The sequence below is a fragment of the Setaria italica genome, chromosome I (genome assembly GCF_000263155.2).
Source record: "Setaria italica strain Yugu1 chromosome I, Setaria_italica_v2.0, whole genome shotgun sequence".
NCBI classification, from domain to species: Eukaryota; Viridiplantae; Streptophyta; class Magnoliopsida; order Poales; family Poaceae; genus Setaria; species Setaria italica.
In genome coordinates this window covers 14,245,820-14,267,227 of record NC_028450.1, presented here as the reverse complement: position 1 = coordinate 14,267,227, position 21,408 = coordinate 14,245,820, and the positions used below count along the sequence as shown (strand labels likewise).

The 21,408-nt window shown below is 44.4% G+C and overlaps 2 protein-coding genes and 1 pseudogene across 5 annotated transcripts; 1 reads left to right on the top strand and 2 right to left on the bottom strand.

Moving 5' to 3' along the window:
* Window positions 1–881: 881 nt before the first annotated feature.
* On the bottom strand, window positions 882–5,047 carry LOC101777331 (CMP-sialic acid transporter 1). 4 transcript variants are annotated; one of them, XM_022827066.1, is made up of 8 exons: window positions 4,869–5,047; window positions 4,204–4,287; window positions 3,828–4,102; window positions 2,990–3,068; window positions 2,236–2,405; window positions 1,876–2,062; window positions 1,150–1,227; window positions 882–1,051 (listed from the first exon to the last, which is right to left on the bottom strand). In XM_022827066.1, the coding sequence occupies exons 1-8, from the start codon at window positions 4,917–4,919 to the stop codon at window positions 947–949; spliced, it is 1,029 nt and encodes a 342-aa protein (XP_022682801.1). In that variant the 5' UTR covers window positions 4,920–5,047; the 3' UTR covers window positions 882–946. The 4 variants fall into 4 exon arrangements, with proteins under 4 accessions (XP_022682801.1, XP_022682817.1, XP_022682829.1 ...); XM_022827082.1 differs by having other exon boundaries at window positions 2,990–3,053; XM_022827094.1 differs by having other exon boundaries at window positions 3,828–4,042.
* Window positions 5,048–16,822: 11,775 nt separating this feature from the next.
* LOC101776926 (GTPase activating protein 1) lies at window positions 16,823–19,361 on the top strand. Its single transcript, XM_004952268.4, has 3 exons — window positions 16,823–17,194; window positions 17,484–17,579; window positions 18,843–19,361. Exons 1-3 carry the CDS (start codon window positions 17,081–17,083, stop codon window positions 19,128–19,130), a joined length of 498 nt encoding a protein of 165 aa, XP_004952325.1. The 5' UTR covers window positions 16,823–17,080; the 3' UTR covers window positions 19,131–19,361.
* A 1,104-nt stretch (window positions 19,362–20,465) lies between these two features.
* Window positions 20,466–21,085, bottom strand: LOC111257879 (annotated as a pseudogene).
* Window positions 21,086–21,408: the final 323 nt, after the last annotated feature.

Sequence of the window (21,408 nt, the reverse complement as noted above, 5' to 3'; positions counted from 1 at the left end):
TACATGTCAGCCTGTCAACAAACATTGCCGTACATGTCTTATTCTTACTAACATAATTAACTGGATAATATCGCATATCCCATCCAAAAATTCTATTAATCTCTAAATCTTTCCTTGTTAGAAAAAAGTTGGACTTTGTTTGCGTACTTTTTGTAGATTCACACATGCATGTATCTCGATCAGATTAAACGACTCTAGCTAGATACAGTTGATACTGGAAATTGATGGGCTGATTTTGAACTCGAACCAGATGCATGCGCGACTGACATACACGTATGCATGTGTATGTCCCTACAAACCGCGCCGGTCGTGCTTCAATTATTGAACTGTATGTATATATGGTAGCGAGAGGTGCCTAGGGCGCCCTAGCTACCTGATAAACTAGCCCACGCCCGCGCCAGGCCCGCGCCGCTCCCGCCCACGCCGAGCCCGTGCCCGCCGGGCGGGTGGCACTGCTTCGCCCCACACCAGGCCAAGACCGTGCCGCTCTGCGCCGGGCCCACGCCTGCCCGCCGGAGGTCAGCCCGTGCTGCTCGTGCCCCGGCGTGCCGCTCCGCTTGGGCCTGTGCGAGATAAGGAACGAAGGGGAGAGGAGAGAAGATAAGGAGGGGAGAGGAGGAGATAAGGTGGAAAGAGAGAGGAGAGATTAAAAGCCCCCGAAGAGGCATTTAATCCCGATTGATGTTTTCAACCAGGATAAAAAGCTTCCTCATCCCCTCATCCCACTAACCGTTACAACCGAGACTAAAGGGAGCTTTTTAGTCCCGATTGATATTACCAACCAGGACTAAAGAGCCCCCGTTGGTGACCATCGGTGGTGGATTTTTGACCAGGACTAAGGCCCTTTAGTCCCGGGTCCAAAGACAATCGGGGAAAAAACGTTGGATGGAAGGTGAGTTATCTAGTAGTGCCTCTGATCAATAGGTTAGTGAACGGTGCCATGAGCCTACTTTGATGTAACAGGCAATGTTTGTGGCAATTCAACAAGCATGTGGACAGGCATAAAATACATCTGCAGAGAAATTATGCAGACCATAATGCCTAAGAAAAGCTGCATAAAGAGGGGTTAAGCATGTGTTAGTAAAAAATACAAAATAATAACTAACAAGAATCCTAATCCAACAGCAGAACTAGGAATACAGCAAGCACCTGAATTGTTGCTTTCACACTGAAAAGATATATAGATATAACCATTGTCAACAACATGGCCATTGAAGTTGAGTACACCTGTCAAAACAGAGTTCCATGACACAAACTTTCAGCTTCATATGCAGACAAAACGATGCATATATAAACTTAAAAAGAGAACAAACAACTTTCACCAACCAGCCTATTGATAGGGTCAAATAAGTTCAGCGGCAAGCTTCAACAAAATCAAATTTTCCAAACCAACTCACAAAAAGGTTCAGGAAGAGCAATTTTCAATAGAGCAATAGCTCCTTTTAGACACAACACACTGATAGTTCAATTTACATACCTTCTTGCAACAAAAGAGCTAGAACAGTCAGGTAAGACATTGTTTTAACAAATGCCAACATAGCAAATTGACATAGAGAAAAAAAATACAGTTTCACTTTACAGGCTTTAGGAGAAACATTAAGTTCAATTTTTTTAGCTGCACTGATAAGGAGGGTCATTTTGCAGTTGCTGCGCTTGTAAAAGCAGCAGATGCAAAGAAAGTATAAAAATCTTGTAGTTTGGTTGGGAAACAGAATTAAGGCATAACTAATCTGCACTTCAAGGCACAATAATACTTTGTTTGCAATCTAGATTACAAAAGGTAGTTTACATAATACCAAAATTCTCCAAAAGCGGATCAACCAAAGTGACTATCATAATCCACGCCAATAGAAAACTGAACTCATGTAACCTCACCTTGACTATATTGTCTGAATACTTCATCAACCATGATACTAGCAGACCAGTGGACCCTAAATTGAACACAACCATCCATGTTGTGATAGAATAACCATTAAATAGGCGCTGCCACCAGGGGCCCAACTCAAATCCAGTTTTGAAGTCACCATAAATTAACCATCCCATGTTGAATATAACTCCAAACCTGACAGCACATAGGATGAATACGTAGTGTTTACCATGCTATTCAAGATCACAGGGGATAGTCAAGAAATACTCACAGTTGCACAGTGTTTTTTTCTTTTTTTGAACCAAATGCAATGGTTTTTGGTATGTGAAATTACAGACAATGGACAAGTTTAAGATATAGATACCTACGTATATAATTGTACATTTTGCCAGTACAAACTATCGCTGTTCTTCTTCATCAAGTACTCTGTGTAGACACCAGCTAGAGCTGAAAGACAAGCGGAAAGTATCCCAAGCATGTAACCCTGTAATGGTGCTGAGAAAAGCGAATCACATGGTGCATCTCCACATCCTTTCACCTGCAAGAGACAATAAATTTAAATTCAGCCCAAATTTAGTAACTAAACTCAACTACAACTAAGCTACATAGCATAGTTAATCCATGTAATGTTTAGTTCAAATGAACATAGAAAATGACACGGACAAAAATCAATTTGTGCTGTTAGTTTATTGATTTCATATACAAAAAAGAATACCTCAGGTCAACTAAAGTTAACAAACTTCGAAAAGTTTTAGTTTATCTAGCAATTATGTGATTTTGGTACAATTCTGAAATTAGATTACTGTGCATACAAAAGAAATTAAGCCTGGAAGCATATATATTGCGTGTAGATAAAACTCCCCAAAAAAATTGTCAGCAACATGTTATCTGATTACGTGGTCTTTTTTTTTTTGAGAATGTGCCTGAGCACTTATTTCACTAAGAGGAAAGAGTTTAGAAGCAACCACACCACCATCCCAAGGCAAACTTCTGTGGTTGATTAACACATCACAGTGAAACACCACTTAACAATATAAGTAGGGTCATCCTTAAATACATTTTATATAAATTAAAAAATGTGTGATGAAAAAAGAACAGAGATATCTTCATAGTTTAACAAACCTGGCTGGTGGTTGCACCAACAGCTAGCAAAACAATTGCCATCCATTGTAGATTTGACAACTTCCTTTTGAGGACAAGCGTAGAAGATTTACAGAGACAAAAGCAAGAGCAGTAGTCAATCAAGGGGAAGAAGGATAAAGCACCACCAATAACACATAATACATTTTCACGCATGTAGACTCTATGTATTGCTGGCAACAAATCTAAAGTCTAAAATATTTTTGGAGAAACAAACATGAGTAAGCACAACTCTGGAAGCTAAACAAAAAATGCACGCAAACATCATGCGAAAAATCTTACTATGAGCTGTAAACCAAAAGAAAAGGTGTAACCATTTTCAATGCACTGCTTAGACAGTGTAACATACAGATAACAGTTTAATTATTTATCGCCTGAAAAAAAACTGAACACTAAGATAGATGTTTAGGAAGATAGGATCACAGGAAGGACTGGACTACCCACATATTATGTCAAAATTTTCATGTTGAAGACCAAAAGTTAAACAACAGAGGGATGAACTCCATAAATTGTCATAAGGGGTTAAATGTTGTTTAAAGTTACAGGATGTATTAAGATGATAATTGGTTGTACAAGTGTCAAGTAACCTAACTGCTTAAGCCTAGATCACAAACAAAATTAAATTCGATTCCACTTCAATTATTCTGAAGCACCCACTATTTTCAAAGTCACGAACACACCTCAAATCTCCAAATTTCAACCAGACTGCCTTGAAGACTAAGTCCAGAGCAGACTAGGAAATAAAATATTGATTCTATCATGCAAATGGTGTTAAGAAGCATAAAAGAATGGACATTTTATGAAGAGACAAGTTGCACACCTAAACAAAATCCCGGTTGTCACAATTTTCAAGTTTCCCACTATCTGATAGGTAGATGGATCAACATAAGTCAAGGTTGCAAACTGGACATTGTTGTGGATGAGGTATATTACTGAAGGAACAAGATATAGTCGCACACTCCTCCACTCCTTTGTCATCCTTGGTGGAGATGAAGAATGGCATTCCTTCCAAAGGAAGAAGCTTGAGAAAGACAACTGTGTCAATAACATGGTGATGTTAGCACAGAAATTTGATGGGTCATTGTCCAGTGTCCACTGCATGTTTTCACCATTTATAAGTAATAATTAATGGATATAAGGGTATTAAACAACTTATGTACAACAGCTTAAGAATGAAGAGAACTGCAGCTTTGTACCTTTAACAGTTCTGCAAGGAAGGGGATGGTTGCATAGTCATACTTGTACTTGCCATTGCTCTGGGAGAGAGTAGTCAATATACCCTGCACACAACCAGGAAAAAGGGTAATGTTAGCACTGAAAATTGATGAATTAAGTAACTAAGTCAAACAATAACCAACTCCATTGCAGGCCTATTTAAAAAATACGTCATTCTGTTATCCTTCATCAGGCTCCAGATTGCCCAATCAAAAATGATTCATCACTTCAAATAAAGATGTTCACGACACGAACTCACAGCCAGGTCACTTTCCATTCCACCAAAGTCATCACCCCGTACCTCGCAAGTCGCAACATAACCGATACCAAGCTTTCGACGAAAACAAGAGAGGAACTTAGAGGAGGGACTGCATCTTTCTGTCAATCGAGCCATTCCAGGAGTCCAAGTGAACATTCATCTGAACCGTGTTTGTCTCCAAGAAGGTTATGGCGAATGCAATAGCAGATCGAGAGAATCTCCGCCCCTTATTTCACTGCGCACCTCAACAAGAAACACAAATGCACGCAGCAACCGTATTGCGCAACAAACCCTAGTTCTAGACAGATCTGGGCCGCTATCTCGATCAAATCGCCAGAGAAGCAAGAAGGGGAAACGGGGGAAACAGGGAGGGTTTAGGGGGCTTGCCTGAGAGCTGGTCAGGATGGTGAGAAGAGCAGCCACCAAGTACCACTGCATCGTCGCCTCCTTCGCCGCTATCCAGTTCTTTCTCTTTCTCTACGGAGATTGGAAGCAGGGCGGGCGGCAGGCCACCACGCCGGGACGCGCGCCCCGCGCCAGCGCCAGGCGACGCACGACGAGCTTTGCTTTTTCACTTTACCCGTTTACCCCAGTCATTTTAGTTAACTAGGATCATGCCCGTGCGTTGCTACGGGCAACAAAATTTTTATATTGTAAGATATTGGATTCAACGGGATAATAAAAATATAAAATATCTATAAATATAAAATAAGTATATCATATAAGATTGGATTCAACAGGACAATAATTATGTGGAACAAGTAGGAATACAGGTCATCCAAATGTCACCCCTATCTATCCTATTTCTTTGCTTGCGATGCGCCAAAGAAAATGTTTTATCATGCCCGGTAGTCTTGTCCTCCAGGCATTCGCTTCGTGCGTCAGAAGATCGATGAAGAAGCTGTGCCGCATCGTTATAGCATCATGTACGTAAGATAAGTGCTTACTCCAAGTTAAGCTCTCGTGTGATGGGATTATCGTATATTGTAAAAATCACAAAGGAACGTACAACAAAGCATATCTATTCACTTTTTCGATGTGCACAGGAAACAGAGAAATATTTGAAGAAACATAAATATTGAACTAATTAGCATGTCCCAAACGTTCCAAACGTCATGTATAGTCATGTGATGTAATCCAGTTTTTCAGTATACGTTGAATTTCCCATACAGTTACATTATGTGACAAAATTAAGCGGAACGTTGGAGTAGTCCGAGGCTATTTTTCAAAAAATCCCTGACATTTCATGATATCAACCCGCAGTCCAATTCCGAGTATACGCCCGACCCTTGGTCCCGGGGTCGGATGCGCCGGACCCCTTGAGGGTGGAACTCTGCCTCGCCCGACCCTTGGTCCCGGGGTCGGGTGCGCCCGACCCTTTGAGGGTGGAACTCCGCCTCGTCCGACCCCGAGTGAAGCTCCGCCTCGCCCGACCCTGAGTCCTGGGGTCGGGAGTGTCCGACCCCTGAGCGGAACGTTGGAGTAGTCCGAGGCTATTTTTCAAAAAACTCCTGACATTTCATGATATCAACCCGCAGTCCAATTCCGAGTATACGCCCGACCCTTGGTCCCGGGGTCGGATGCGCCCGACCCCTTGAGGGTGGAACTCCGCCTTGCCCGACCCCGAGTGATTTGGGATGCGATTCTGCTGGAACCAATCTTACCATTCAGGCTAGGTTTCGGGGGGAAAATATTAGTACATGTAGATTTAGATTTGCCGGGTTAGGGATCATAGTGCCTTATTTGGGTTATGCTGTCTCAGGATGTACGTGCAGCTTTGATTAAAATAGCTGGTCCGATTTGGAGTACATGTATAGGGCATTGGATCTACAAGCATTGGAGTACATATCAATAAATCATCACCCGCAACATTTCTTCTGCAGTCCAGAGCAAGCAACTTTTAGAGAGATCTTGGACCAAACAGAAGTGAAATGCATCTTCCCCAAACATGTTACTGCCATTGAATCACCAAACATGTTATATACACAATGGAGGGTTGAAACACATCAAGCTGAGTACTTAACGCATTCATGAAATTGTTATATGGTAACAATAAACACATCAAGCTGAGTACTTAGCTGCCATTGAATCACCAAACATGTTATATGGTCACTGTCTAAAAAGTTCATATAAGGAAAATCCTCGAAAAATATGATTCAGTATGTCGCGAACATCCAAACTTTGAAACACAACACAAAGTTGCTGAGCATCCTAGCATTACTACTTGTTGATGATATCTAATGTAAGGGCACGTGCCGTCTTTGTAATTTGTTTCCGTTCAGCGCGTACCCGCTTGGATAGGTCTGCAGCACAAAAATCAGAGATCAAAACTATATAACTTCAGTGAAACGAAGTTTTTGAGCACAAAAAGATGTTACCTTTCAAATCGTATGCATCAGAACATATGGGAGAAAAAATAATTTGACTATAATCTGTAGTAGTCACTCCACCTAACAGGCAAGGGAAAAGTGAATTAAAAACTTAAACAGACAAGGGGATACATGAATTTAAAGAATTAATGGTTAAATATATTGTTAATTTTATTAACAAAACTGAGTGCTCATTGATAATGTCATACCTTGCATCGTAGATATCTTGACATAGAGGGCAGCTAATGTCTTGAATTGATAAGCCGCGCGGCGCCACTCCCATATGTGGCGTTGAAGGTGTGGGTCGTTCACGTGGATTATGATGAAGTTTTTCCTACAATTAACAACATTAATTCCGATCGACCCATGGCATGGCAGATAATTTCATATGTACATAAATACACATACCTTTGATTCATGATTACCACGTGCCTGTTAGGCCGCCTCCGGAAGTCACCCCTATCTTGGATCTCAGACGCATGTACAACCACGCCTATGACATCTTCAACAACAAAAAAAATATATGCTTTGCATTTTAGTGTGAAACCAAGGACATCATATTTTGTTAAGTGAAAGTGTGTATAAATTGATGAGTCACCTGCAAAAGTATCTACTGGCTGACAGTATACATCCTCGAATTTCCTAAAGGCACGAGGACACTCTAAAATCCAGATGGGCCTCTGTGGAGTCTTGACTATAGTATCCGGTAAAAGGACGAAAGTGTAGTATTCACACAGACGGTACATATTGGGAATGGGATCCACATAAGTTGGCGTAAAATACACTCCCAAAAAGTTATATGTTTCACCTTCAATGAGCACACTGTTGAACATCATATGATGGTCGCCGCACGCAACTGCCTCCATCTTGGTGCCCTGCACAAACATTGTAGCCAACATACATCAGTAGTTTGCAGTGAAACCACAATGCATCCGCCTAATTACACATGCATATAAAAAAAAAAGTAGGCGGATGATTGAAGCACCTGCTCATCAACCAATATTACGCGCAAATACTCCTGTCCTCTATACTCTCGTATGTTTCCTTTCCAGAAAACCATGGCGCTCACATCCCATCTCCAGAAGATGTGTTCCAGCTCCACCTCACGAAACTCAACCCACCTATAATTCCGAGATTTTATACATATATAATGCAAGGGTGCATCATAGCGTACGAGATAAAAATTGATGTCATCATTCTGATGAAATCTGTACCGCTGCAGAAAATTACGAGTATCATACCTGTTCGTTGTCGGTGTAGGCAAGGATATCAGCGGTGCAGGCAAGGTTACCCTCTTCCTCGAGAGCGACATGTAGGAGGAACCCATAGCTGGATAAGTGCAAGTTGAACATTTGTACTGCAGTGAGTCTTATTCGTTAGGAGAGATGAAGGAATAATGATATAGGAGCTTATCACTTCGGTGTACTGTTCCATAGTTACTGCTTCAGGAGAATTACATGCGTCCGTACCGATGGTCAACAATTACCCAGCGAGGAGGTCAGCGAAGGCGCAGGGCGGGCAACGGCGGCACGGGGCAAGCGACGGGTTTGCTTCGGGCGTGTGCATGTGCGATGGCGGCAACGAGTTTGTTATGGCGGCTGATAGAAAAAGGAAGGGAAGGAACCAGGATGGAGTACAATTCTTTTTCCAACCAGGCCTAGCAAATCTGGCGCATGCATGCAAGTAGCTAGCTGATTTTTTTAATCTTTCCTTTCTTTTAACATGCCCACAAAATCTCGCGCATGCATGCAAGGAGTTGATTTTTTAATCTTTCCTTTCTTTTAACATGTCCACAAAATCTCGCGCATGTGCAAGGAGCTAGCTGATTTTTTAATCTTTTCTTTCTTTTAACATGCCCACAAAATTTGTAAAAAAGGATATTGACAAATCTGGCGCATGCATGCAAGGAGCTAGCTGATTTTTTAACCTTTCCTTTCTTTTAAACTGTCCACAAAATCTCGCGCATGCATATAGGGAGTTGATTTTTTAAACTTTCCTTTCTTTCAACATGCCCACAAAATTTTCTCTCTTGACGGATGCGCCCGACCCCTTGAGGGTGGAACTCCGCCTCGCCCGACCCCTTGAGGGTGGAACTCCGCCTCGTCCGACCTCGAGTGAAGCTCCGCCTCGCCCGACCCTGAGTCCTAGGGTCGGGAGTGTCCGACCCCTGAGCGGAACGTTGGAGTAGTCCGAGGCTATTTTTCAAAAAACCCCTGACATTTCATGATATCAACCCGCAGTCCAATTCCGAGTATACGCCCGACCCTTGGTCCCGGGGTCGGATGCGCCAGACCCCTTGAGGGTGGAACTCCGCCTCGCCCGACCCTTGGTCCCGGGGTCGGGTGCGCCCGACCCTTTGAGGGTGGAACTCCGCCTCGTCCGACCCCGAGTGAAGCTCCGCCTCGTCCGACCCCGAGTGAAGCTCCGCCTCGCCCGACCCTGAGTCCTGGGGTCGGGAGTGTCCGACCCCTGAGCGGAACGTTGGAGTTGTTGGGATACGAGGCAGGCTACACTAGCGCAAATCAAAATTTCTACCGCGTATAACCAGGATGAACTGCCGTATAAGGATCACGGGATTACCACTCGACGCACTACTGGTGCGGAAGATGTAGATATGCGTTGATGCAGTGAAGACGATCACGTAGTCGTACGTAGTCGATCAACGTAGTCGTACGTAGTCGATCACGTCCAGCAGCTCCTCAGCAGCTCGTCCACGTGCACAGCAAGATCGCCTCCGGTACCGCGGCTCGTCGTCGGCTCGTCGTGGCTCGTCGGCGGCTCGTCGATGGCTCGTCCAAGTGCTGCAGGCGCAACACCTCCAAGGTATCCACACGTGCAGGGAGGAAGCGTCGCAAGCCGGACTGCTAGATCCGCGAGTTGCAACAGGCGAGGGCGTGGGAGGCGCGGCAGGTGTGTTTCGCCAAAAGGTGTAAACCCTAGGGCGCCCCCACCCCTCTATTTATAGAGGTTCCTGATGGGCCTCTGGATCCGAGGCCCATTAGTACTCCTAAACCTAATCCAACTCGGATCAGATCCGAATTGGGCTTCCAGCCCCTTAAGTGTGTGATCCTATGGGTTCGGATACGTATAGACATGGCCCGAGTACTCCTATTCGGCCCAATAGTCGGTAGCGGCCTCTAGCAAGACGTGCCAACTCCTATACGCACACGAAGATCATATCAGACGAACCATCATAACATAATATACATGCTATTCCCTTTGCCTCACGATATTTGGTCTAGCTTCAAGCCGACCGCTCTTTCTCGATCCTGTGATTCGGAATCCCTTTGTAGGTTAACTCTTAACCGTACGTAGCATGGCCATGCATTTTCGAATCCGATCACTCGAGGGGCCCAGAGATATCACTCTCAATCAGAGAGGGGCAAATCCCATCTTGATTGACCATGTCTCATAGCATGCTTCTTGACAAACCCGAAAGCTACCTTTATAACTACCCTGTTACGGCGTAGCGTTTGATAGCCCCTAAGTAGGTCGATCCACATCTAGAATACATGCGACAATCTCAGGTCTAAGGACAAAGCGTATATGTTGTTTAAAGAGAGAACTACTTCTCATGTTGGGTCAGTCCTAACACATGTCTCCACATGTGTCCACATTATTAGTTCAACATCTCCATGTCCATGACTTGTGAAACATAGTCATCAACTAATACATGTGCTAGTCTAATATTCATGTGTGTCCTCACATGAACTCCGACTAGAGACAACTTTAGAATAACCATACAAGTAAAGAGTTTCACATACAATTCACATAATTGCAAATCAATTCAAGTAGCCTTTAATGGATATTCAATGAACACAATATACAAATCATGGATACAAATGGAATATCATCATCTCTATGATTGCCTCTAGGGCATACCTCCAACAGGAGTAGTCTGAGGCTATTTTTCAAAAAACCCCTGACATTTCATGATATCAACCCGCAGTCCAATTCCGAGTATACGCCCGACCCTTGGTCCCGGGGTCGGATGCGCCCGACCCCTTGAGGGTGGAACTCCGCCTTGCCCGACCCCGAGTGATTTGGGATGCGATTCTGCTGGAACCAATCTTACTATTCAGGCTAGGTTTCGGGGGGGAAATATTAGTACATGTAGATTTAGATTTGCCGGGTTAGGGATCATAGTGCCTTATTTGGGTTATGCTGTCTCAGGATGTATGTGCAGCTTGATTAAAACAGCTGGTCCGATTTGGAGTACATGTTTAGGGCATTGGATCTACAAGCATTGGGTACATATCAATAAATCATCACCCGCAACATTTCTTCTGCAGTCCAGAGCAAGCAACTTTTAGAGAGATCTTGGACCAAACAGAAGTGAAATGCATCTTCCCCAAACATGTTACTGCCATTTGTTTCCGTTCAGCGCGTATCCGCTTGGATAGGTCTGCAGCACAAAAATCAGAGATCAAAACTATATAACTTCAGTGAAACAAAGTTTTTGAGCATAAAAAGATGTTACCTTTCAAATCGTACGCATCAGAACATATGGGAGAAAAAATAATTTGACTATAATCTGTAGTAGTCACTCCACCTAACAGGCAAGGGAAAAGTGAATTAAAAACTTAAACAAACAAGGGGATACATGAATTTAAAGAATTAATGGTTAAATATATTATTAATTTTATTAACAAAACTGAGTGCTCATTGATAATGTCATACCTTGCATCGTAGATATCTTGACATGATTTGACTGGGAAAATTTCTATCAAAGAATGATTTGACTGGGAAAAGATAAACAAAATCACATGAATTTGGAATTGGAACTGAATGAAGAAGACAAATTAAAGGAATGAATCGGATGAATCGGAAAGGAAGGAGACCTACCTGGTACTTTTCTAGGCCGGCTGTGGGCTTGGTCGAGGAGGCGGCACTCGGAGAGACCGGGGACGAGGCGCCGGTTCCGCTTCCCGATCTTGAAGACCTGGATCTCGAAGCCAAGCCGCTGGTAGGCCGCGGCGCAGTCGGCGGCGGTGGCGAAGCAGGCCGAGGGAGCCGCGGTCTGGCAGAACGCGGGCGGCTGCGGCGTCGAGGCGCCGGTTCCGCTTCCCAATCTTGAAGACCAGGATCTCGAAGCCAATCCGCTGGTCGGCCGCGGAGCAGTTGGCGGCGGTGGCGAAGCAGGCCGAGGGAGCCGGCTGCGGCGTTGCAGGGCGAGGGAGTAGACGACGACGGTTTGTGGGCGGCAGCGGTGTTGTAATCCGAGCTAGGCGAGGCGATGCGAACTGCTGGCGGCGGCTGCGATGCGGACTGCTATCGGCGGTTGCGATGCTGGGCGAGGGAGGAGGAGTAGGCGAGCGAGGGGAACATCGGATGGCGGAGCATGAAGCGTGGGGCGCGAGGAGGGGCAACGGACGGCGCGCGCGGTGGGCTTCGAAGGGCGTTCATCGGAGGGCGGACCGGTTTGCGCGGAGGACGCGGGAGCCAGCGGACGGGTGAACGGAGCGGAGGGGCAGACGACGTACGAAATTTTTTCTCCTCTTTGATTTTTTTAGGAGTAGAGATTGTGTATTTCTCCAAGTCTCCCGTACTCTGTTGCATTTGGAAAATGGGAAGTGAAAAGTTAAATTTGCATGCTTGTTCTACCGTTCAAAAACATGGTATTTGAATTTCCTAGATTTAAAGCCTTTGTTAGAGGGCGGTTTTGCTGCCAGATTATAGGTTATTTTAACTTTTCTAGATGTATAGATATTATTATGCATCTAGACATAGGGTATATCTAAGTGCATAACAAAATCTATGAATCTAATAAAGCCAAAACGACTCATAATTTGGGACGGAGAGAGTATTAGATAGCATCTGTGGAGGATTAAAAATAAACCAATACCAAAATGCTTAATTACCAACTAACTAAAAAGTACTACGAGCCGTGTCTTCGAGGAACTCACGAACTGTTCATTACGCCTTGGTCTATACAGGATGCTGTTTCCTTCTCCTGTATTACCGATGGTTACTGATTGTAATAAGTTACGTATTTTCTTCATTTTAAACTGTGGTTCGTTTTAACTTTTCTAGATTTATAATTTTTACTATGCAGCTAAATATATATATAAGTTATGTGTAAACACTATATATATATATATTAAAAAAAGCTAAAATGACCTACAATTTGGGATGGAGGGAGTACATTTTTGTGCATCCTTAATTAATCCAATGGTTGTAATAATTTTATTTTCAATGTCATTGTGATATGCGTTAGCATGCATACTTATTACCGTGATGGATAACAATTCTTAATAGTACGCATCCAATAAGAGATAATTCCCCGACTAAGCCGGTCTATATAGTAAGAAATAATTTGCTTCCATATTGGGGTTATTGGTGGTATTATAATTCTTGGTCACGTTGCACATAATCATATAACTCTATTCTTATATTGGAAGAAGTCTACTTATTCTCATGACGTATTAGTGTATTATAAACTAGAGTTATCTTAGCAGAATATGATTTGCTCCTCTCTTTTTTAAATCAGCTTATTATCCACCTCTAGCTCTTACAATCCTGGTTTTCCCTAAGCGGAGAGAGGGCGATGTGTTCTGCTATTTGAAGCGTGGTGCTTGTCGTCCCTGTTGTCCTCTCGAAATCCTTTGTTTCTCCTTCATCTCATCTATGCGTCCCTCTCTGTCACTCACTCACGTAGGAACGGTGCCCATTAGGTACATCTGCTTTGTTCAGCCATGCATTTTGTTCGTGTGAATCAAGCAGCAAATTTCGTTAGAATCAAGTAGGAAATTTCATTAGAAATGGGCCAGCCTCTCCATATGGGCCGACTATTGCTCAACTCCCTTCCCAATTCATATTTGTCGTCACTATGGCCAGCCAACTATGGCGCCGGGTAAAATGGGTCAGCTATAGGCCTAGCCCAAGCACGGCCCACTAAAAATGTGTCGGGCACTCGGGCTTAACCCACTGATGCGGCATAGTACGATCTGTTTAACACCGATCGTTCGCCTGAGGTTTGACAATGGCCGAGATTCACCCTAGCTGGATCAAGGGGACGTTATTTGGTTCTCCGCCACGGTTTGCCACGCCAAATTTTGGCGTGTTTGGTTGGTGAAATAGGTGCAACAGCTACAGCAGTCGCTAGTTCATTTTTGCGCCGCAGATATAACGTCGATTATGAGTGCCACAGTTTTAGTGCCGCCACAGTTTTCGCGTGGCTCGTTGTGGCCGGAAAACAAGCAGCCTCCAAAACCCAGCTCCGTTGGCCATGATGTCAGCCGCACAAGCAAGTGCGACAATGCAAGAGCAGTGCCATGGTGGGGGAGCATGGTGATGATGATATTTCCCTCAACAACGGATCTCATGTGCAGTTGTGCACTGTTGGCTTGTGTGCGGCGCCGACGAGCGGTTCCTCAATGGCGCCCTTTAATTTTGCGAGGTACAGGTGCGCACGCTTTAGATGGGGTCTCACTAGTGGTAGCGATGATGCGCTTGCCACTTCGCATGGCAATAGTTCTCGACGGCAACCGAGTCACTGCACCACCACAAAGGATAACGATGAATGGAGCACAAAGGTATGCCCGCCGCTTTTCCTTGCTAGGGTTAGGGTTTGGAAAATTTAGGGATTTGTCGAACCAGAGATTTTAAACCTGTAAGAAAACACATAATAATAGTGTTGTTAGCTCATGGTTAAAACATATATAAATGATATTAATGTATTTTAAGTAGGAAAACGTTAAAATTACTCCCTCCAAGTATAGCGAAAGTTCAGATAACCCCCTAAATTATATTTTGGTTCAATTTACACCATAAATTATGCTATTTGGTTCAACTTATCCCGTAATGCAATTTGTTATTTTTATTTCTCCATATACACAAGTTGAATTTTAATTTGAGACTTTACAGGGTGGTAGTGGACATCATAACCTATATTAAAAAATATTTTATGAATGCTTCATCATTAGTTTTTATATAATTTTGTATCTAAGGATACATTTTATTATTAATGATAAAATAATGATAAAAAAATTAATGGTTGTTTTTAACGTTTTTTATGATGTCTGCTATCATTTTGCAAAATTTGAACTTAAAACTTCGCTTGTGCATGGAGAAAAAAAAAGATAAATTGTTGTAAGGGGTAAATTGAACCAAATGATATAGTTTAGGGGTGAACTAAACTAAGAAATAATTTAAGGGTTATCCAAACTTTGATTATACTTGAAGGGTAATTTGGACTTTTTGAATGAATTAAAAATATAAAAATAGTGGCGCATAATAATACAATGATGATGGTTATTCATCTTTTTTTATCTCATGCAACAAGCTGTCGAGGGAGCAACGAAAGACCGTCTTACTTTAAGCAGGCTAAATAGGTACGAACTACTAGATAAAAATGCATTTTTTTGAAAGAAAATAGCAAAAAGCTCTGCCTTCCAGTTAAGTAGACCGAACAAAAAGATATTGCATACGCTCAGCATTTTAGGTGTGGATTTTGCTCAAATACGAGGAGAACATAGCAACCAATCAAGGTCTATAATGCTACGTATTGTTGTCCTCCACGGTGTGATCCCGCCGCGAGTTCGAAAATTCCTAGTAGGGTGGTAGAGGACATGCCGATGCCATATGCATTTCTGGATTCGGTAGATGCGAAGATATATCAGAAGACTCGCTAGCTAGTCTCGTTGACAGTCGCCTAGCTCAACACACACGTAGAAGCTACGTAAGGTATAGTACCATTTTTCTGGTGTCGTGGTGGCTTAGGGGTGTTTGAACATCTCCTAAACTGTAGGACATATCACATCGGATATTTGGATACTAATTAGAAGTATTAAATATAGTCTAATTACAACTAATTGCACAGATGGAGTCTAATTCGCGAGACGAATCTATTATGTTTAATTAGTCCATGATTTGACAATATGGTGCTACAATAACTAGTTGCTAATGATGGATTAATTAGGCTTAATAGATTCGTCTCGCGAATTAGTATAGGGTTCTGCGGTTAGTTTTAGAATTAGCTCATGTTTAGTCCTCCTAATTAGCGTCCGAACATCCGATGTGATACTCCTAAAATTTATTACCTCGTATCGAGGCTTGAGTTCGGCACGATGATTTCCGGGGTGGAAGCACGATCAACAGACCATCTAGAGGGTTCCAAAGGTCTTTTCCTTCGTGGCTACGACATTTTGGGCCCCAGCGGCCGGCCCCGTGACGTGTGGTCCCCACTCCCCAATAGAACGACCTCGGCACGTCGGGAGCAGGCCACGTGCAGCAAGCTATACGTCCATCCAAATAGAGGCGCGTTCATACACTTGATCATCTCGTTTTTGACTGGAAAATTGAGCCCGATCACGCTCATACCGTGTGGTCACTCACCCGGTGAACAGAGAACGCTGCTGCTTGCCTGCTTCTACCCGTGGTTCGTGTATGCTTACGAGTTTTCTCATGATCACGTTTCATTATAATTTAATGAAGATTTTCTCGCTTCTCGCTTCTCACTTTCCACTCCTCGTAGTTGAAACCTCTAAAACAGCTTACCTCATAAACGAGAATCGGTAAAAATAATAAATTTTTTTGATGAGATTCTTGCTTATTTTTACCGATAATCTAATTATAAGCGGAAATAAATGGCTCCGAGAGGGGAGCAGCGGAACGGATGGGAGCCACGCAAGAACCAGTCAGCGCCGCCTCACCCAAAACAAAGCCGTGGCCGTCCGCCCGCGGCATCCAAAATTACCGTGTCTCTGTCGTGCGGGGGCCCGTCGCGACGCCCGTTTCCTGCCCGCTTCTGCATCTGGGACTCCGGATACACAGACACGCTTGCGGCGACTTGATCAAACAAACCCAGCCAACAGTAGAAGCAGCCGGGAGCCCGCGGCCGGGGCAAAGGGACGCGAGCGAAAAGTCGCCGGCCCTGATGAGGAGTGACGGCACCTCGTGCACTGCCCGCCCCCGCTCGGTCAAGACGCAGCCGCAGAATAGAAATAGTCCACTCCTCACCCACAGAAGTTCCGTTCATATCTGGGGCACCACCGCTTGGGGGAGGAGTATAAGAGCAGGGGGAGGAAGAGAGCAGCCGCTGGAGGTCATCAACCAACCATCGCCGGCCATACGCCATCCTACTTTTTCTTGACTTCATAGCGTCAGCTACTCCGCGAAGCCGGAGCGCTTTTTTATAGATAGACAGACAGAACCCCCATCCAGAAATTGCCGAGGAGACCTTGCGGCTGCGGGGAAGAGGAGTTGGAGAGGAAGAAGAACGCTAGCATCATGCTGGACCATCTCGTCGGACTGGTGAAGGTGCGCGTCGTGAGGGGGGTGAACCTCGCCATCCGCGACCTCCGATCCAGCGATCCCTACGTCGTCGTCCGCATCGGCAAGCAGGTTTGATCCTCCTCCCCCTCGCCGCCTTTCGCCTGCTTGCTTCCGTTTTTTCTAGAACACGAACAGTTGAAATTGCCTTGATTCCCTGATCGATTTTGTCTGACGACCAAGAGATCTGTCGAGTTTCGTTCCGATCAATTCCCCCCCGGTCCACAGTAGAGAGGACGAATGATATGCCAGCTGCTCAATTCCTTTTGTTTCCCCTGTTTAGAGTTCCCCTTTTTAGTTGACTGTCTCCTTTCACGGATGTGCGCGTGCTAACTGTGATGAACTTTTTAACATCTCACAGAAGTTGAAAACACGGGTGATAAAGAAGAGCACCAATCCGGAATGGAACGAAGAACTCACCCTCTCCATTGAGAACCCTGCAGATCCTGTCAGATTGGTATGCATCCCCTTTGTCTCAATTCTCTCCCTTTCTTTACTGAATATATCATGTGTCTTTTGCCCCCTACTCTTTCCAACTCTAGAAATGTTCAGGAGTCAGGACCATGATGACTCCATGAGTAACAAAAGGAATTAGTTCACTGTATTTGCAGTGTATAGAATCAGTTGTAAGAAGCATTGCTTAGCCATGCTTCGTACAATGCTAAAAAAAAAATCTCTCTACAGATATAGTAATTTCATATGCTAGCTCAGGGCTCAGCCTGCTGTCACTCCCTCGAGATGAGTAAATATTTGCCTTATATTTTTTTTATCACTGAATCTTGCTGAATAACTTCCATATTTATGGAAATTAACTTTGTCTATTCTTACATGTAACTGATCAATTGAATTGATGCACACTTGTGATTTGCCTATTCCAGCCAAATAAGTTTCAATTAAGCCATATTTAGGATGTTTTAAGCTTCTTAGGTTGAATGTATTAGTTTCCTGAGGCTTGCTATTGATTTCATATTTGAATCTAAAGGAAAAATACAAATTCTGAGGCAAACATGGATAGGGTAGCTGAGAGCCTGAGATACAAGCTTGAGCTAGAAAATAGGCATCCTTGCACTTTCATAGTTGAAGATGTCTTTTACGGTACTATTCGAAAAGGACTTATATATCCGACGGAACCTTAGTATAGGTAGTATGCATAAGTAATATATGTGGTATAAGGGTACGATGGAAAAGATGTGAAGTGGCATTATATATGTTGTGCTAATTACGCCGCTTCCTGCTACCACCCGCCGCCTCCGGCGCCGCCGCCGCCAAGGCAGACGGCGCCAGCAGCGCGCTCGGGAGCAGCACGGTGAGGCAGAGCTAGAGCGGGAGGAGGCGCTTCCTCCCGTGCCGGTGCCACCGCGTCTCCGTTACCCCGCGGCTGCTGTCACTTCCCGAACGAGGCTCTCGTGGTGCGCATCTGGATCTGCTTATGTATACTACAGCAAATCCATCAACTGCTGCAAGATCGCGACTTGAAATCCCTGAATATTATATGTTGTGCTAATTATAATTTTACCCATACCAAAAAAACAGCCTATACTCTGTACTACTACCTGATAGTTGAAACACTTAACAATTCCTCCAAGAAGATGGGCTATAACCAGCTATTATAGGACCACTACTACTATGATTTCGTTAACCAATTCTCTTGAAGCGAGAGATGAACTTATGTCCTCGGTTACCACGCATTGACAAGTGATTTTCCTTTCTAAATTTCCAGGAAGTGTTTGACAAGGACACTTTTGTGGACGATTCAATGGGTAATGCAGAGCTGGACATCCGCCCATTGGTCGACGTTGTGAAGATGAAACTCCAGGATGTTCCCGACAAAACCATTGTAAAGAAAGTGGTGCCCAACAGAGAGAACTGCCTAGCAGAGGAGAGCTCGATTTATGTATCCGAGGGGAAGGTGAAGCAGGACCTGGTTGTCAGGCTAAAGAACGTGGAGTGCGGGGAAATAGAGCTCCAGCTTCAGTGGGTCGACCTCCCTGGTTCAAAGGGTGTCTGACAGTATGAGGTTATGAGCCTATAAACTCAGCGCTGCCCTGCTGTCTTACAGGGTACCCAAGTAAAAGTAAGATTCAAAGTGAGGAATGTAACTAAGGATGATTATGGTACAGCAAGTGCTGTTTAGGATATTGATGTTTCTATGTGATTGTACATAAGTGGTTGTTTGGATCTCGTGTTTTATGAAAACCAGATTTCATAAGACCCTTTTTAGCCGGACAAAACATTTAAACCAATGTTTGGATACTCCAACTAACTTGGGTTTATCTAAAACAAGCTACCCGGAAACCAGAAAAGTGAGTTTTAGGGAAAAACTTAGTTTCAGTGGCTTTTCATAAAACCAGAGTTGGACACATTTGTCTCTCGACAAGTTGCGCTAGACCACGGCTCCATGTCTTAACGAACATAACAACTATGAGATGGACCTGAGTTTATAGTGCTGGCATGCCAAAGCATGCAACACCATTCCTTGCATAGGAATGCACCGTGTCAAGTTGACACTGACATATCTTTTCCCGTCGTCTGTTCATGAAGGCGAGGTGTGCATCTCCATCACAAGTTCACTGAAATTCCAGATTTTTTTTATTGACTTCTTCTTAATTAGCGTTTCCAAGATTTTTATACAAGCTCTGAAATTTTTATTGCTCCACCGTAAAATAGTTTCTATATGATTAAGATTAGGATTTTGATGTTTCATTTACTCAATTACCACATATAACTCTGAAATTTTTGTTGTTCCACCATAAGCATCTTTTGGCTAATGAGTTTGGTTATAAGTTTAAACCCTCTAGATGAGTTCTAACTTTTCAAACTTTGGTCATAACCTTGTTTAAGCTTTGATCCCTAGCCTCCACGTGTTCAGTTCGACTATTCCTCACATCTGATTTGAAACATATTTGTCTTTGAATTAATGATAACACTTGATTGACCGAATTACATGTCACGATATTCTGGAACATTAATCTATATCTATACCTAATATTAAAGGGCCAAACGTTTCTTTCAACCAACTTAATTGACCTAATTACATGTCACGATATTCTGGAACATTAATCTATATCTATACCTAATATTAAAGGGCCAAACGTTTTCACTTACTTTTTTAATAATCAACCTTCAATCCAAAAATTCTTGGCACTCCCTATCCACGCCTCCGACCCACCCATCCATGCTCAGCGGCAAGCACGACTCATCGTCCACCCCACACTCCCTCTCAGTTTGTCTCCAACTGCAGCTCTGGACCCGACATGCGGCCGCCGGTGCCACGGCGCCGGCGGCATGACGTTGGTCCCTCCCACCCTTCATGTCCAGCTAGTATCAAGATGCACCCCGCCTTCTAGAGCTCGCTGCCGACAATCATCGCCACTAGACTGTTGGTCCTAGCCGTGGTCACCACTTGCCTTGCCACCACAGGCGGGCCGCTTGAGCTCGTCGCTCTCCTGCAGCTCCTCTCGCAGCCACTCGAACGCTGCACCGCGGCCCTAATAGAGAACGAGAACGTGCCCGGCCATGCCGCCATGATGCCCTCGGTGAACACCTGCATGGAGAGGAGGAACGCATGTGGGACCGTGACAGCAATGCTAATCGTGTCCCCAGCTCGAAGTCTCTCGAGCATGTAGAGCGTCGGGATGACGAAGCCTACCACAGTGTGCATCGGAAGCCGGAGCCGCCCGTTGAGGCTTAGGAAGATGGGCGTGACCAGGTTGGGCTTGCTCGGACGCGAGAAGGTGATCTGGCAAGGGCGAGGAGGTAGGGGAGAAGGAGTATTGTGATGGGTATCTCTAAGAGCAGGACCATGGTGGAGAAGGCCAACATGGTGGCTGCGCCGAGCGTGTTTACGTGCTTTGTGGACAAGATGGAGAAGGTGTAGTAGTAGTGGAATGAGCATGCTATCGGGGGTGGGGGCATGGATGGCAGGGTGACGCCGCTCCCGCCATCTGGGCAATGCCCTGGCATGCGAGTGAGCGAGCAAACGCATGCATCAATTTGGCTGGATGTTGGAAGCAGTAGTGAGCGAAAGAGATGTTTGATCCTTGCAAAAGCGGCAATGCCCTTGCATGTGAGTGAGCGAGCGAACCCACGCATCGATTTGTCTGGATGCTCGAAGTGGTAGTGAGCGACATAGATGTTTGATCCTTGCGAAAGCGGCAAAGTTAGAACAAGGCAGCCTAGTGCGGGAGGACATGGCAAGCCATGGTTCTCTGGCAAGCACCATGTGGTCTGGGACTTGAGTTGGATTACTTTAGTAGCTTTGGAGAATAGTGCAGCAGAGAGCTAGG

Coding starts and splice junctions, on each gene's coding strand:
- LOC101777331 (XM_022827066.1), bottom strand. CDS start 4,919: ATGCAGTGGTACTTGGTGGCTGCTCTTCTCACCATCCTGACCAGCTCT. Junction 4,103..4,203: donor TCCTTGCAGAACTGTTAAAG/GTACAAAGCTGC, acceptor GAAAACATGCAG/TGGACACTGGACAATGACCC. Junction 1,052..1,149: donor GTGTGAAAGCAACAATTCAG/GTGCTTGCTGTA, acceptor CTCTTTATGCAG/CTTTTCTTAGGCATTATGGT.
- LOC101776926 (XM_004952268.4), top strand. CDS start 17,081: ATGCTGGACCATCTCGTCGGACTGGTGAAGGTGCGCGTCGTGAGGGGG. Junction 17,195..17,483: donor TCGTCCGCATCGGCAAGCAG/GTTTGATCCTCC, acceptor AACATCTCACAG/AAGTTGAAAACACGGGTGAT. Junction 17,580..18,842: donor CTGCAGATCCTGTCAGATTG/GTATGCATCCCC, acceptor CTAAATTTCCAG/GAAGTGTTTGACAAGGACAC.